Source organism: Acanthochromis polyacanthus, chromosome 17 (genome assembly GCF_021347895.1).
Source record: "Acanthochromis polyacanthus isolate Apoly-LR-REF ecotype Palm Island chromosome 17, KAUST_Apoly_ChrSc, whole genome shotgun sequence".
Lineage (NCBI taxonomy): Eukaryota > Metazoa > Chordata > Actinopteri > Pomacentridae > Acanthochromis > Acanthochromis polyacanthus.
The window spans coordinates 7,094,545-7,112,565 of record NC_067129.1 but is presented as its reverse complement, the minus strand read 5'-3'; the positions used below and the strand labels follow the sequence as shown (position 1 = coordinate 7,112,565).

Below are 18,021 nucleotides of genomic sequence, written 5' to 3'. Positions count from 1 at the left end.
TAATGTCTTACAACATAGTGTTCCATCACAGATGAGCAAATCAAATACTGTCAGAAAGTACAAAATTATGCTGTGGCTCTGATAAATTTTGTCTTTTTACTTATTTTTTTTTCCTTTACTTCCAAACCTGCTAACGGGTTTGAGGTTCAGAGGGATAAAATCTCTCCTCAGTTTCAAGCTATGTACAGCTGCGATGGAAAAGAACATCAAAAATGCCTTTTTAATAAGCAGGTGAAAAAGAATTCACTTTCATTCCGCTCTCGTCTTGTTGTTCCTCACACTGTTGATAGTAAGCACGTCTAGACAGGCTAATGATTCCACTGCCTTGGCTCAGACTGATGAGGCTGAATTTCACAGCAGATACTAGAATGTCAAAAATGATACGTGGAAATGAAGTGCTAACAAGATAGTGCATCACAACATTTGAGCTCTATCGGTAGTCTCATCTTAAGACCCTCATATCAGTGGCAGCTTCGATTTCTTGCAGTCAGTAAATAAGCCAGATACACTGGCTATTTGTAAATGAAACAGATTCCTAAATCCTCTGTTTGTGATGGGTTGGGTTGATTTATCTGGCAGGATTCCACTCAGAGTTTCTGAAGGTAGCAGAGAAACAGTGTCTCAGATGTCTCACATTTTCAGGACATGAACATATGGTTTGCATTAGGTGTTTGTTCTATAGACTGCTGTGTGACTGCTTTGTGATCTATTTATAATGGTGCAATCACACCAGAAAACACTCTGACACAGTACCCACTGACATCCATTGATGTCATGTGACATCACAAAAAAAAAAGCGGAAAATATAGTGAATTCTTTCAATTTCAGCCCATCTGTAGCCCATTAAAGCAAATGGGGAGCAGATAATTATGACACCAAACAATCCAAAGAGAATTCTTTTTTTCTTTTTAAAAAGAATTTTAAAAAACATAACCCAGTGCTTGTGAGTTCTCCAAACATTTTTTTAATAGGATGTGGTAGTGGAATTGGGAGTGGGAGGTCTGTTTTTAAATGATCTCTGCTTGCACTGTGGACCGGCAAGCTGGGATGAGAAGTGATTTCAGCAGGAGCACTTGGGGAGAATGAAGCAGAAGTAAATGTCTGTGTGTTTGTGTGTACGTTGAGTGAATTAGTCCACATCCTCTGCTGAGCTTACCTCTGATGCATTTGTTTGTAGAGTCTATGCTTTTTTTTTTTTGTGCTTTGCTCCATTAATGTTGACCCATGATGAAAAATGCTACTTTCACCACTAATGGTTTTGTTTACTTCCATTAAATCAATGCTGCAGATGATGTTTTTTTTTTTATAGCTACCGGTCCGGAAAAAGGAAATTTGTGTCGACCTCCGAGTTTACATGCTGCTGATATTTCCTTTTTGCATTATTTCTTAAGCTGTCTGTCCTTTGTGTGTGTTTTTAAGCAGCAATATGGCTTCATTTGTGTTAGCCGCTACCTCTCTGCTGATGACTCCAAAAAGCTCTTGTCATTAGGATTTTTAGCAAACGTCAAACCATAGGGAATCTAATACCAAACCAATCATGTTTTTATTATGTTCCAGCAGCCATGCCCTGTTCTCAGGACTGTTGACAGAGGCAGAGGTAATTTCCCCCCACATGCTGCGAGCTTGTTGTTGGTGCTATATCTGTAGTTGTTTCCATTACAATAATAGGAGCGGGCCCATCTGAGTCATCTCTCCGAAGCTTTTGTCATGCTTTTTATCCCTGCTTGCTCTTTTTTATAAATGTATACTGTGCATCAGTCAATGAGTTCACCTGAGTGAAGACAAACATCTGGAGGAGTCCTTCTTCCCGCAGCCAGAGCCAGAGGTCAACGTTGAGGCTCAGAGAGTGTAGCGGCCACGGCTTCTTGTCTTCAGTGATCCAAACACAGAACAACAGCCCAACAAGCCTCCTTTCACTGCCTGTAACATCAGCCTCTGTTGAGATCTACATTTTGCTCACGCTTTCTTCACCAGCTCGTCCTGATCTTCAGCTTCCCTTATGTCGTAACTCACTCGGCCGTCTTCAAATAAGGCCATAACACTGTTTATGAAATTGTGTTGTGAAATCTGGGAAAGAATGCGTGCAATCTTCCTATTAGTTTTTTTTAAAAAATATCTAATCTTATCTAAGGAAGTCACATTTCATTCTGTAATTGCTTATTTTTTTACCACCTCCCTTTTGTGGATCACACCATACCTCTCTCCCCCTCGTATGATTTGGGTCGAGGGAGGAGCAGAGAAGAGCCTTTATAGGGAGATATTTAATGTACTTCACGGGGTTAATGATTGGCCGCTTTCAGAATACTATATAGGGTCTTTGTGCATGTGTGGGTGTGCCAGAAATAGAGAGAGAGAGAGAGAGAGAGAAAGAGGGCAACCTTATGTGCATTAAAATCAGGATAACCAAATAAAAGTACTGTTGTGCCCTTATGGACTCTGGCTCAGAGTCTGCTTTGCACCTTTGATGTCAAACACAGAAACGGGGCAGGAGAGTAAAGTTGTACCAGCAGCTACTGCAGGCAGCTTGGATCAAATTCAGAACACATAAAAAAGATATTATGGGTCAGTGTTGGGTTTGAGTGTGCTGGTGTTTTTTTTTTTTTTTTCTTTCCCAATCAAATTCTCTTCTGCAGTTGTTAACTGCGGATGAAATTTTGCCTCTCGGCTAACTGTGGCGCACTTACAGCCGTGTTTATTAATGCATCCAGAAAACCTCACTTGATGTTCTTCCGAGGCACTCTGACAGCCGAACAAACATTGCTTCAGTCTTCTAATAACTGATAAATATTTAACTGCACATGGTTGTAGTGCACCAGACTGGACTGTTTGCGATGCGCCTTGGGCTGGAGCGGAATCAGATCAAACACCCATGCGTGCATTCATTTGCACGCCTTTTTTAAAAAAATCAAAGATGGGTTATATAATTTTACGAGGCACCAAACCGCAGGTATGCCTTGTTTTTTGTTGTGTGTGTGTTTTGTTTTTTGTTTTTTTTTAATGCCTGGCCACACCTGTTTTTCAGTCACCTTTCCCTGTTTCACTGTGGTCTTAAATCATGGCTTGATTACAGATATATAACACTGAGTTGTGGGAAGTTAGGTAATCTTTATAGTTCAGTCTGTCTGAATATTATTTATGGCAAATGTTATTCTCTCCATGAAACAAAAAACAATGTATAGTTTTTTCTGTTAACATAAAAAAAGTCTGGGTTTTATCAAGCATAAAACACATATTTTAATGTTAATTACTAAATAAGGCTCTTTTATGCAGCATTCACAAAACAAATTCAAAATTCCTGGTTACACAATTTGAAAGTTTCTATAAAGAAAAATAGAATAAAATCAATTACATTGAAACATAATCATTATATTAATTCCAGGAAAAAGTTGTCTTCATAGTTACTACATATCTTAAATCCAGTATTTTCATGCTGGTTTTTGCCTAAAGCCTGGGATACTCGGAGGAATTACAGTGCTTGTATATCCTTTATAATTACTTATCTGGTTTTGTCCCTTTGGATGAACAAATCTTAGGAGGGGTAAAACACAATATAGGAGCAAAATGATATTTTGCTAGATTTTTAAGTCCGTATAAGCTCTTTAAACAGTTGTGAAGGAACTAGAAATTGTTTAAATGTTTTTGGTTTTGCTTCTGATTAATTTTTGTCTGAGTAATAACATCTCACTATTGCACGCTGCAATAAACGCTTTGTCGTGTCAGATTTCTCCGTGACAAGGAACTAGTTTGGCAGAGTGATTATGTTTCACAGTAGCAGCGTGTATACGTTCAACACTTGATCACCAGCTCTGGCTTGCCACACATCCAAGACGATAAAGAACAGATTGAATTGAAACGTGTCCTTCGACTGAATCGCTTCTTTTTGTAAACTTGAAACCTGTTCCTCTTCAGAAGTGATTCTCAAGACCCACACCCTGAGCAGCCACACTCACGCAACCAGTCCCTTGCATCGTTTTCTCACTGTATGTCAGCGGAATTTACTTTGCATTTTCAATTTCGCCATTCATTTTGCAGACGGAGACGGTGGTCATATGTGAATGTAACCCTCCATTAACCAACCAAAGCTGTCAACACTGTCCTCTCCTGATGTTGCTGCTGCTGTAGACATTTTCTCTGAGGTCTTGTCTACTCGCTCTGCCGGTTTGCCCGTCTGCGTGTATCTTTTTTTCTCTCTCTCTCTCATCATCGCTATGCCTGTTGGCAACAGACCATAGTGTTTAATGAGAACGATTGTAAAGATAATCGCCTAAAGGCTGTGGGCTATAGCCCTGTCCTCCCACTGACCCCTATAAAAATGTAACAGCATGGATGTAACAGCATTAACGTACATAATCTCACCAGAGTTAAAGTACAGGGGGAGAGAAGATCGATTTTTAAAGCTAACATGCTTTGGTGGAGGTCAGTGTCTGTTCTATTTCAATGACAGGAGTCAGTGGCATCTGCTCACTTGATGCTATAGCAGCCAGTACCGTTACTGTCGTCTCATCCTCTGCCCCTCAGAAATAAAAACTTATTTTCATATGCTGCCAGGTCAGACCTTAAAATGATACTGGGTCCAAGTTTCAGCCTCTTCTGTATTTATGTATAGAGGGCTGACATTCAACACTTGGTCGCATTCAGGCTTCGCTCTCTGCTGTGTTTTATGTTTCAAACTTTTGTGTCTTTGTAAAGCGTGTGTTTGGGCTTTTAATTTCAATATGGCATAATTCCCTCTTTTGGAAAGTGACTTTGAACATTATCCCAAATGGTTCCCTCCAACAGTAGGAAGTTTACATCATTATGATTTAAATGTGTATGCCTCGATAAATATTTATGCTGCTGTGGTGAGCTCTTCGTTATGTAACCGCTGTTTGCTTATTGCTGCGTGTCACTGCTGCTTGTTCACAGCAACTAAAAGGAAAGTGACAATATGAGCCAACAGTTACAGTTGCCCTTTTGAATATCACTCAGACTGCACTATTCTATTTCTAACATCGTGATTAGAACAGTGGTGGTTTTGACAATTGTGCAAATTACTCTTACTGAATGGATTGTGAGGCGAATGGTTTTTTCTAACAGGTTGTGAGTGAGAAAGAAGGAAGAGGCAGAGAGAATGTGGGTGAAAGGGGGAGAGGAGACTTTCTTCTGGGTAATTTGTGGAGGCTAAAGCATTAGAGTCTTAAACGAAAGCTAATTACATAAGAGGACTGGGGAGAAAAGGGTGCTGTGAACCCTCAGGCCGCGGCCATCTGTCTGATTTAAGACGCACGATGTGTCAGCAGCAAATCAAATCTGCAGGGAGCAATTGAAGGTTCTCTGCATCACACACACACAAAAACACACATTTCTTGTGTCAAGATTAGGCTGCACACAGGCTTAATTGCACCACCGTTACAATCAACTTTTCATCCTCCTTGCTGTTTTATTTAAATTTCCAGGTATTGTTTCAAAGCTGAAATGGAAGCAGTACATTTGTTGTAGTTTGTTCCAGAACAGAAAAAACAGGTTTATAGCCTTTGTTCAAATCACAAAATGTGAGCTGTGATTAGCGGGTAATTTATTTCAAATGAGTCTAAATTGATAGTTGTTGCCTCTTTCAAATTACCGACACATTAGTGAAAATGTGTCCAAATCAGTGAGAGCTACAAAGACAGAATCACCATTAAACAATCTGAAATTCAAATATATTCAGTTCAATGGTACAGAAGAGTAAAAAGAAACAAGTATTCAGATGTGAGAACCTGGAACAAGTTAGTTGTTTCTTTTTGCAACATTTATGTAGAAAAAGCAAAATTTCAGTTTTAATTGTTTTTTTTCTACTTTATTTTTACTCTCACGTGACGCATTGCTACCACCGAATCAACAATTTAAAATGAAGAAAGTTTGAAATAGCATTTTTAAAATACTATAAACAAGTCTTTTCCCCCCCTTAACTTCTGTTCCATTGCAGCTCACAACAATCCTCTTTCAGTGTAGCTTTTATTGCATGAAATATTACCTGTCCTGTTTCAAGCTGCCTGAGATATTTGCATGACACACACACTATGTTAAAATAGCTGCAGGCCCGGTGTATGCTTAAAAGAGCACAGACAGTACTTCTTTTTCCAAAATGTTATGGCTTTCATCCACATTTTCCAAACTTCATGCTGAGTTAAACAGGGATAAACTTGAAGGACTGTGTCATTGCCCTTCATTCTGCTCCCTGTGGTCTACACCATGTGGCCCAATTTCCTGCAAAGCTCCACATTCCAGTACAGCATAACTTCACTCCAGGGATTTAGCATGTGACCTCATCTAGCCTAAACCCGTACCCTTCTCGGAGAGGAACAGTAGAAGTTTTGTCTCCCGTTTTGCTGCTCGCGACTGTTCTCTCCTGCAGTATCTTGCACATCAAAGTTACAGGAAAATACTTTACAGTGTGTCCTGTTAACACACTTTACAGTTGATTGTCTCTCTACTCTGATCTGTTCTTTTCTGGGTTAATCTTCTCTGCCCACACTCATGCTTGTCTTGGCTCACTGTAACTGAAGCCTTGTAGAGAGATGAGCCTCCTGCTGGATTAGACCGGGTGATGCTGTAAGTCTGAAATCAATATCTCAAGTAATAGGTCTTTCAGTGTATTTGCGATAAAAAAATAAACATAATAAACTAATTCAGTCATCTTCACATTAAACAGTAAGTTAACATTGTGTGATGTCGCACAAACCGCAGATATCCCCTATCATGTTTCATTATTTTATCAGTTTTTAAATGCAGCAAGCTTTTCATCGTCTGTTTTCACAACATAGCCTTGTGCCATAAATCCCTAAATATCACAACACGATTCCAGCGCAATACAACAAACAATGATATTGCATTATTGCCTCGCTCTAAGGCCAGGTCACTCAATTTTGAAGTTTCATTTTCGTTTCTGCCAGTCTGCTGCCAGAAAGGGGCGCATATTTGATCCTTGTGTATCTGGAGCTTACTCTTTGTTTTTCTGTAAATATAAATACACATTTAGCAGCAGAGAAGCAGCACTTCACAGCCGCATAGTTTCAACTAGATGGCACCACAATGCGCAATGTTTTTTGTTTATTAACCGTTTGCATTATGTGAAATTGCTGTGCGGTGCCTTGTAGTGTGTTGTATCTGTCGTAGCATATTTTCAGTTCACTGCCGAGCACTGCTGAGCGCTTATTTCATACTGGGGTGCTCTCGTGTTTAAAACGGGCAAATTGTGTCCAAGCCTGATGAAAAGAAGGCGACCGAGCAGACTGAAGTAACTGATTTATGTCAGATTATGAATTAAAACTTCTCTGGTTCACTGCCAGCCACAGTGGAAATTACTGCTAATGAGATGCTATTGTGGCTGCTTTGCTAGTGATTCTTTGTGAGCATCTGTGCTGGTGTATTTGGACACACAGAAATGCTCAGAGAGAAAGAGACGCAATGAAAATGCACCGGGAAATGGGAAGGATTAATGATCAACTGTCACTACATGTGTGAGAGGAAGTTTAAACGTGTTTTTCTTTATTTTAGTTTTCACTTCTTCTGCACTTTCACCCTGCTCGCTAGCTCCGAGATCTGTTTTATTTTTGAAATCTAGGAAACATCTCAGTTAAAGGTCTGGAGGGATGTGAACTTTGGTTTTCAGTGTACGCTTCACTTCAAGCCTTATCGCAGCCATTTTTCCACTCATTCATGCTCGTAAAAAGGTTTAATGGTTCCTTAGCAACTAAACACCTCTTTTACCTCTTGCTTTCTGACGGGCATCATTTTTAAACTGCATGGCATAAGGTCGTACTCAGGTAAATATAAACACAAAGTTTAAGTAAAGAGCCATGCTGTCATCTATTTCTTTATTTCTCAGTGAGTCTCCCATCCACTCAAGGAAATGTTCGGTGAGGATACTTGCGAAGCACTGGAATTGTTCGAGTAAGAACGAAAGAAAGAAGGAAGAGGCCGACGCTCTGAAAGGATGATTGAAGTGACAGCAGTGTGTAGGAGATGTAGACACTCAGATGTGAGGACTGGTGGGTGGGTGAGTGGAGTTCAGTGAGAGAAAACGAGAGAAGAAAAGAGGCTGCAATCGCATAATCACATGATGATTTGTGAAACAAGGGTAGCTTTATAGCTGTGCTCCTCTCTAGCAACCAAAGGCTCTGCTCATTAATTCAAAGACCAAATCAACAAACATGCACACACGCACATGCAAGCTTCACATTAGTGACACACACACGCACACAGAAGACGCACACACACACACACACACACACACACACATATGCTGTATGCGCTTGTCTCTGGGTAGGTGAGTTGGATAATCCCATGACTCGCCTGACCTCCTCTATACTCCCTGCCAGTAGTGGCACTCGATTGGCTGAGAGACTGAGCCCGCGCAGGGGTGGGAGGCGTCTGCCCCGGCAGCAGCAGCAGCAATACGAATATTATATAACCTTGGCAGATGAGGCGTGGTGAGGGGAAGAGGAAGGAAGAAGAGGGGAATGAGCAATGAGAGAGAAGGAGGGAGAGAGTCACTGAGGGAGAAGGATGTGATGAGAAAGAGGAAGTGAAAGTAAGGAAAGGCAGGAAGGGAAAAGTACAGTAAAACAGTAAAATTACACAATGATTTTATAAAAGGAGAACAAACTGGTGATGTGAGTAAGGCTGTGCAGATGTGCTTAAAAGTAGCAAAGTCACTTTTATAATGCACCTATAATGCTGTATTATGTGAAACTGGCAGGCTTCCTCCTGACTCCTCACCATTGTCCAGATTATCCAGGCTGGGGGATGAATTTGGGCTAAAATTACACCGCTATTCTCTGGCTGAACATGCAGCAGTCTTGTAGTTGCTACCAGCTTGCATTACATAATCCAAATGCTGTCTGCCAACGTCGGGTTTTTGTTCAGAAAGAGTGCAGGTGTCTGTAGTTTAAACCGTGAACTTGTTATGCATTTTTGCTGGAACATGACAGATTTAGGATGCAGATGTCCAATGTTTTGGAGTTATGTGCATTTTGTTTTGCTTCCTTGCCAATAAAGTTTTCTTTGGCAGTCATTTTTGTGACTCAAATAAGCACAAAGTTCAATAATAATATTTTGTAAGTGAGTGCAACTCTCTGGGGAGACATCGTAGAATGGTTGAGACACAAACTGCATGGAGTCCTTGGTTGGATGGAAAAAAAAATGGAGTCCAGGGGAACAGAAGAAGTATTATGTTTGCATTTTGAATGTAGTTTACGTGAATAGGTAGGCTGAGCACGGGAGAGGTTCATTATGTGTCAAGGCTGCCATATTAATTGCAGAAACGTTCCTGAATGGATACAGATATTCTACAAAGACCAGTGTGATCGGAATCTGCAATAAAGATTGAAATCTTTTATTACAATCCCCCAAGACTTTGTCAGTGCTTCATCAGTTAAAGGCAGAAATGGCAAACTGGCATCTAAACAGCAGCTACATTTGCTGGAAGAAAAAGTTTTTGAAACGGAACAATGACGAAGCTTGTTACAAGTCACTCCGTTTCCATATTTGTGTCAGTCCTCAGCTTGAATGCACTCATGTTTTACATCTCTCTTCTGACAAAAGCTACTTCAGTCTCCCACGGCCACCTCATACTCTCTGCTCCCACACATTAGCCCTAAAAAAAGCTTTGATCTGACTGGAAAAAGTAGGCCTGCATCGGTTCCCACTGCAGTCGCTGCTATACGATTCCCCAGTGACATAGCGGGTCAGCCCAGTTCAGACGGTCTCTCCATAGCTGCTGCAGGCACTTTGTTTTTCGACCGTCTGCACTGGTGATCTATATTTTCCACCTCCTCATCATGCAGTGGGCTGCTAAGGACATTTATGACACATTTAGAAGTTGTTTCCTCCTTGCTCTGATTTTATACCAGTGGGAATTAAAAAAAAAAAAATGTTCATGCGATTGCTGGATTAGACTTACCAAACCACAAGTGAAGGCAGTTTTATTGGTGAGAGAAGTTAAAAAAAAAAAAAGGTTTTCAGCTGTACACCGCAAACTCTTTACGCATATTCTGTTTGTTTAAGGATAGAAAAGATTGTGCATTCTTAGGGGGAAAAAATCCTAGGATCATATTGTCCATTGCTGCAAGATCTAATTTAATCTGTCTTTTGAGTCTTATTGCCAAGGACCTTCATTATTTCCTCACAGCCTCTCAGTATTGACACAATGTTCACATGTGTGCACTCAGGGAAGGAGATGTTTATGGGTAGAAGTAAAATAGCGAGGGGTATAATTGGCAGAATGGCTCAGGGTGTAAATTGCGTCCACTCACATTTTTGGTTACATTTGACTTTTTCAAGACCAGGTGCTTGACAGATTAAACACACACTCATGGAATGCAGTGGGGGTGGAGAAAGAGCAGCAAAGGGCCATGAACTGCAACCTGTTTTTTGTTGTTTGTTTATTCATGCCTTTTGCTCAAGTCCTTCCTGAAAATGTTGGTTATTGTGCATGTGGGTGTGTTTGATGGATTATTACGCTTCCATTTTATGCATCCAGGCTCTGTATATGTGTGTTTTTCAGCGCTCTTGTGTATCTGTACGTACGAGGCCCGAGTTTCTGCGTGTGTGTTTGCAGGACAGTGACTCTGCACGTTTGTTGCGCTACGGTCCAGTGTGGAGGCATTCCTAATGAGGCTTGAATCTGCGCTCTGTGGCTCAGGGTCGCACTTGATGTCTCAGCGATGGGAGGAGCATAAAGCAAAAGTAGAGGCGGTTATAAATGTTTAATTCAAACACCACCCTGTGGTCATTTGATGCTACCAGCATGTTATTCATGCCAGAACAGAACAGAGAGGAGTTGTGCAGGATGTAAAACCCATTAGCCCTTCATTACACTTTAAATTGATAAAATTGGGAATCAAAAGAGGAAATGGACTATAAAGATAAATATAAAACACCAACGATCTGGAAAATCTTAGATTGTAAAAGTGATGCAATTTTCTACCCTTGTTTGACTTGTTTGGTAGTAGCTGTAATCTCCCAGTTCTCTGGTATGTCTGGATTTTTTTTTTTTTTTTTTTTTTCCCAGTTTCTGAGGAGTTCTCACCCACAGCCAGACTATTAGTGTTCACACCAACTTCACTCAAATCTGATCATAGCTGCTTGAAGTGAGCAAGTAATGAGGGCACCAGCAGAGTGAGCACATAGCAGGTTAACGTGCTCCCCATAACAGAGGTTAAAAGAGGACGTTTTCTATAAATACCCTACTACTGCCAGACTGTCGAACCAAAGTTAAGACCAGTACATTTTAGAAAGCGCCTGCCAACATTTGCAGAGTGCCAGTGTTGCTGATAAAGTCTAAACCACAGTGTATGCAGGTCATGATAAGGTTTGACTGAATTAGGTCATTTCATTGTCACGTCATGGAATTGCCATGGGGTAATCATGTAATTATTATTGACAACCATATGAGTAACTCCATCTTGCACTGTAGAGCATGTGATGTATCGTATAGCTTGCAGCATGCACAGACACACTTGCACGATAAGGTGGAAATGATTTGTGGGTGCAGAAATTTGGTGTCAGATTCAGATAACATTGTTAATGACGTTGACCTCGTGCTGAGAAAAATAACGGTTGCAAGTTTGATAGGTTTCGGAATAAGTCACACTTCATCATTTCAGTTCGAGTTGCAACTGTGTAGGTCTAAAGCTGACCTATGCATGTTTTTTCTGCATAGTTTTTGCTCTGGCATATTTTTAATTCACAAAGCTAGTCCCCTGTAGATTGTCTTTGGGGTGCAATAAGTGACAGACCATATGATTTGTGACATTTTTCACTTCAACAAGGAGAAATATTTGTTGTTTTTCTGCATTTTAGCACCTCCATTTAGCATCTTCATTTTTTGCACATTGTCACCACTGTGATGGTCACGCTCGCTCTTCAGACTCTGGAAACAGACTTCAGACTCCTGCTTCCCCCTCCCCTCCCTACTGTTACCGCCATCTGTGAAACAGTGATTGTGTATTTTTTTTTCAGACGCCTGCCAAAAGTTAAGCTGGTAGCGCATTCTGAACCTGTCCCAATGTGTTGCGGAGCGATCTTGACAAGCTCAATGTTAAGATATGGATAAACGTCTTAGCTGGACGTCTTCCAGCATCCACCATTGCTGCTCCCCTTGCTTGGTTGCAGTCCAATTTACATAAGCAAGTGTCGTCTTTCCAGTGACTTTGAGGCATCGGCCGCTGTGAAGTTGGGTCGGGGAATGTTTGAACAGGGCGGCGGGGGTGGTTTCTGATCTGTAAGGCAGAACACTAACAAATTTGTTCTCCCCGCTCTCCATTCCTGTTCTGCAAAACTTCATAGCTTGAAAGCCAAGGAGAGAAAATGAGAAGAAGCGACTCCTCTGAGAATTATTTGAGTCAGGAAGTAACCTCGTCACCGGGGCTAAGATAACTATAGACCTGAATATAAAGTCATTATCAAGCTTAACAAGCTAACTCTGTTACATAATCCCCATATACATTCCAACTAGTGTGCTGCCAAAACAAACAAAGGAGAAAAGATTTAAGCCCGTTTAATGCGGTCAAATTCCTGTCATGGATTACACAGCAGTGTCATTCTAATACTCCTGATATCCTATTGGGTTGCGTGTTGCCACTTCTGACACAATACAGCTGACAAATTGATGTTGGCGACTAGTTAAGTTTCACACTTTAGATTATAGACCAATCGGGATGATGACAACTTTGATGTATGTGCACGCATGCAGGTTTCCCAAGAGGCATAAACAAGGCTTTAATTTGCATCGTAACACAACTGGAGGATTGTAGTGAGCTTTAGGGCTTAGTTACTTCATAGAGGAGCTGTCGCCGGTGACACATTTCATTGTAATTGACTTGTTTGCTTCCACATTAATGAAAAGACAATCAGTGAGTCATCAAAGTTAACAAACCATTCATAATGTCAAACTGAAATCAGGGTTTTATCTGATGACAGCCTTCACAAGGTGTTACAGAAAATACCCTTTTATCTGTGATATAGGCCGACTTTGAGGATGTGTAACATTTTTAGAGTTTTGCTATGCTTTTCTGTAAGATGTCTTTGGAACCAGTGTCTTTTTGCCTACAGTGCAGTACACATATAGTTTATCTCTTTAAGCTGTACCATCAATGTTCTGAACGTTTAATTTTAGCCATCAAAGAAAAACAATCTTCAGATTTTTTCCCCCATAGCTGACCAGATCTATCAAAAGGCTTTTCACATCTCCTAGCAACAATACAACATACAAATGAATCTGTCTGTACCAGTACACCAGCCCTCTACAGCCTGCTTTCAATTTGTCACTGACATTTACATATTTACATGCTGATCACATAATTTAATACATTCTCTCTCTCTCTCTCTCTCTCTCTCTCTCTCTCTCTCTCTCTCTCTCTCTCTCTCTCTCTCTCTCTCTCTCTCTCTCTCTCTCTCTCTCTCTCTCTCTCTCTCTCTCTCTCTCTCTCTCTCTCTCTCTCTCTCTCTCTCTCTCTCTCTCTCTCTCTCTCTCTCTCTCTCTCTCTCTCATTAAGCAGAACAGGAGAAAGCAGCAGCTCTACGGTGACGGGACAATCCAAGCCCAGCGGTCAGACCCACAAGATCTGTTTGGTGTGTTCGGACGAGGCCTCGGGATGCCACTACGGGGTTGTCACCTGTGGCAGCTGCAAGGTGTTTTCAAGAGGGCCGTTGAAGGTTGGTCTCGCACATCTGAGCCTCCCTCAGTCACTCATTACATTCCCTCTGACATACTACGTGGGGAACTCGGTTTCAATTTGAATATTGGTATTTGTACAATGCGAATGAAATAAGGTGTACTCATTTCAACGTTTCCCTTTTGGATAGTCAACTGTAACCACATTTGCACCAGATTGTAAACTGATCAGTGTTCTGTATACGTGTGTGCCTAAACGGTTAGCATCCCTTACTTTGTACATTCTGTCCTAAAGAGTCTCATTGAATTACATAAACATCAGCTCTTAATGCTTTCGCTCACAGAGAAACTTCTTTGCTGTTTCCCTTTTCTTAGACAGCAGAAAATTGAATTATTTCTAAAAAAATTTGAGGTCAGAGTAGAATAGAAGGGTGCTTGTTGAGTGCAGAATAGTTTTTTTTATTTGGGTTTGAATCTTAGTCCTGATCTTGTATGTCACCATCTCCTCTTTCTGTGCCCCTTCTTGACCTGAACAAGGATTAATGTTAGTAATTTCAACGAAAACCTTACAGAGAGCCTCGTCCAACTATCTTCATACTAGAGGTCTAGTATTACTATAGAACTTGCACAACTGCTGTCTTCTGCTTCGCTTCACAATCATTACGCATCTTCTAATACAGTGTTCAGTTCTTGTCACTGGCAATTAGCTCATGTGTCAAGATGCTTGCCTTGACTCTAATTGCCTTGACAAAATCTTGAGAAGGGATGTACAGAAATGCACCCGACAAACATGAAGTATTTAGTGTTAGACTTTCTGCTATGCATTCCTCCCTCTGCTGCTCTATTTCCATTTGCTGCTGCTCCACAAGCTGTCTTTGCAGATGTGTAATTAGTTTGAGATGGCTTTCTGAGGCGAATGTTAACTGTTAATTAGTTATTGCATGCACTCATCACCGATGGGCTGAACAATAAATACACTCTCTATTTATCGTTGACCCAACACTGATACTTATAGCACAGAAGTGACCCACACTAATCTCTTGTTTTCAGGACCCAGCTAACAGACAAAGCCTTGTTCTTTTTTTTCTTCCCTGCACTGACCATCTCCGTCTATTTTTCCTCTGTTTCTCCAACTAACATCACTGCCAAACTTAATGGAGGGAATTTGTTACTCTGAATATTAACTCCGACAGCTCAAGATTCAAACATGGCCGGTCGTTAATGGGATTGATTACATTTCGTGGTCTCCTGCACAAAATAAAACATTAATTTGAGGCTTAAATGAGTGTAACGGTGGTGCTGCTGAACTGTAAATCTGAACATACAGTATGAGGTGAACAGTATTCTCATATCTACATGATTATAATTATAGAGTTGTATGGTTGTCAACTGTTATTTACCACATCACCTTTAATTATGTGGCGCTGGTGTACCTGCCAAGCGCTCAGACTGAAGTGTAAGTTTTATTTTGAAAAGAGCTGCCTACAGAAACACTGAGAAAGTCATATCTGTCATTTTTGTTTCTCTCCCCCTCTCCATTCTCCGGTCGTTGTCTCTATGGTGAAGGATGGAGAGCACGACAAAACACAGATGGTAAATAAATGCACTTTTAATAATAATAATTATGACTGTACTCATGATGATGATGATGGAAAAATTATCACTTCTGATTTGCCCATGTCCCTGTATTCTTTCCACACTAAAATATAACCAATCTAGACGTATGCAAAGCCTCTTCCACCAACTATCTGTTAATGCATGCAAATGATTTGGTAATTCAAATCAGTGTAACTCGCCTGTGAGTGATTTTTTTTATTTTTTTTAAATGTGCTTTTCAAATTGTGATTGGAATGCTCCACCTCATTATCCTCACAGGTGGTAGATCCAAAAATTGTAATCACACACTGTCTCTAATTAGGCCCATTCTGTTGCACTTGACCCACAAAAAATGACCTCTGTACTTCCTCCTCCCCTCTGCTGTTCATGTGTTTTATTTACTCAATGTGTTTCACTGTCTCACTTGATGACTGTCTGCTTTTGCAAACATCCTGCAGGACTCAACTGATATCAATGCATTTTGTACAAATTCAAGCTGTACGACATTACATTGTCAATATGATTCTTTTGACGTGACTAAATTATTATGAATCAGATCAAAATCATCTACAAACTTGAACTGAGTGTTGCTGATGATACGTGTCCACAGTGTTTTTACAGCTTAGTGTTTCACTGGCATCCCTAAAGTAAATTTAAATGTAAAATTCACGTTATCAGATTGTACTTCAATGTTGTTTTTGTTAATGAGTGAGCAAAAGTACCGAACATTCACCTGCACAATGAGTTGCTTCCTTTTTATTTGCCTGCTGGTCAGATTGAGTAACGAGTAATTATGGGAGAATTAATGTACTCCGGTCATGTTGAAACTCATCACCTCCTTGCTGCGAGTTGAGAGGACTAAACCACCAGCCATGCATGCTAGGGCAGGAAAAAGGAGAGAAGTTACCAGTGGGATTCATCGAGCACTTTTGACACCACAGATGGCTGTTTACGCTCTTGTTTTTTTAATGACTTCCCGTGATATCGGTGATGGCTGGAACTGGCAGCTATCTCGTCATCACACCACCGCAATTCATAATTCATTTCCAATCTGTGTGAAACGTGGATGTACTTGGGTTTCAAAGGTGATTCTCTCTGTGGTGCTGACAGATTACCTTTGAAGCATGAACATAATTACTTTTTATCAACTGGATGCTAAGTATCTGACAACACTTCACTGTTAATGACTGAAAGATGCAGTGTGTGCAAGATATTGAACATAAATACAGCATTAGCATGTCTCCAAATAGCTATGCTGATTGATATGTTATGTGAAGATATTGTGAAGTAATGGTGTCCTTAGCAGAGAACGGAGTCACACTAGGACATTGTTTCTATGTCCCAATGGTCTATATCATGACTAAAATAGCTCTGTCTTCATTGGGCAAATACCTTGTGCTCACTTTGTGTCTTTAATTCATGCTGCATTTATCTAGAAAACTATTTTTCAAATGTAAATCCCTCATCTCCTAGTACAAGTTGTGCTTTCCCTTAGAACACCTATGTGACAGCAGACGTAAACATAGGGCTTATGTTCGTGTCAGTTAAAAAAAACGCCTTTATCAGCACTGATCTAGAGCTTTAAGAACCGATCAGGACAGATCTAGTGAAAATGTAGTGCAGAGCATTCAGACAGTGACCTCAAAATGAAGAAATTTACAAAGTGCACTTGTCTCATTTCAGCTCATTGTGAGAGTCTCTATTCTTATTTTGTAGCTCATCTCTGTTTGTGAAAACGGAAACGGGCACAAACTGATCGGAGCAGAACAGACAGCAAAGGAGAGATGAGTCAAGTCAAGATAATGTTTAATGTTACCAGACTTTATAACAACTCGTTACAGCCATTTAAAATGTTCACATTGCTAATGGTGATTCCTGGACATTTGGCTCTCATGTACATGACCATTTTAGTTGTAAATGAAATATGAAAGTAAAGGGAAAGTGTGGCTGGTTCGGCTGTTTTGGTTTGAGATGCTTGTGTCGTGCCAATCTATTAACTGTAGTGCTATGTCAGTCGACCTGTAGTCCAGATGTTTGCTCCATTTTGCTTTTTGCATTTAGCTTCAGCCACCATCATTGTAGAATGACACATCATTTAACTGAGCTTCATGTCACAGATTCAGTCATCATTGGTGCTCATTTTAGGCTCACTGTTCACGGGTTAAAAAAAAATTAAAAAAATCTTAAACAGTGAGTTATATAGGAGACTAAAATGAATTGAATCCCTATTACAGAGGCCAGTTTTACTGCAGTCTGACAGGCAGCACTATACATTATGTGGACAGCTTCAATATAAAGTAGCTGCAAAGTTGTTTGAACAGAAGTACAGAATTAAAAAGACATTTTCTTACCAAAGCTGTCCTGAAAAAGACCAGAACTATGTTGCTTTGATGGAAATGATCGTGAATGCTACAAAGTGAATAATGCTATGTCCCATACACAGATACATAATTTAGTGAATATTGGGAAATCACAAGTTTACTGAAATAGTGTGTTCTGTCTGAGTTCTGCCTCGGGTGTGTATCTTAAGAAGTGGACAACATTAAAGCAAAAAAGAAAAGGGTGCTTATGTGAACTATGCAATCTACCAGAACATTTTGGACATTTCACAGGCTACATTAATCCATCAGTCATTGCTACCAACAGCAAATAAAGGAGAGCCAACTATAGTTTGTCATAGTTATCATTGCCAAAAATGACCACATATCACTGCACTGCTTGCCAACAGTAAAGAATAATGCATGGCCGGCCAACAAGCTTTTTCGTTGTGCATTCATTACAGTGAT

At 40.3% G+C, this 18,021-nt stretch overlaps 1 protein-coding gene across 1 annotated transcript in view; it reads left to right on the top strand.

The window, feature by feature from the left end:
* The window catches only part of LOC110966808 (glucocorticoid receptor-like), an 86,571-nt gene that overhangs the window by 25,573 nt on the left and 42,977 nt on the right, over positions 1 to 18,021 (top strand). The window contains 2 exon segments of the mRNA XM_051937728.1: positions 13,521 to 13,657; positions 13,660 to 13,680. Coding sequence (XP_051793688.1) covers positions 13,521 to 13,657; positions 13,660 to 13,680 — 158 coding nt within the window.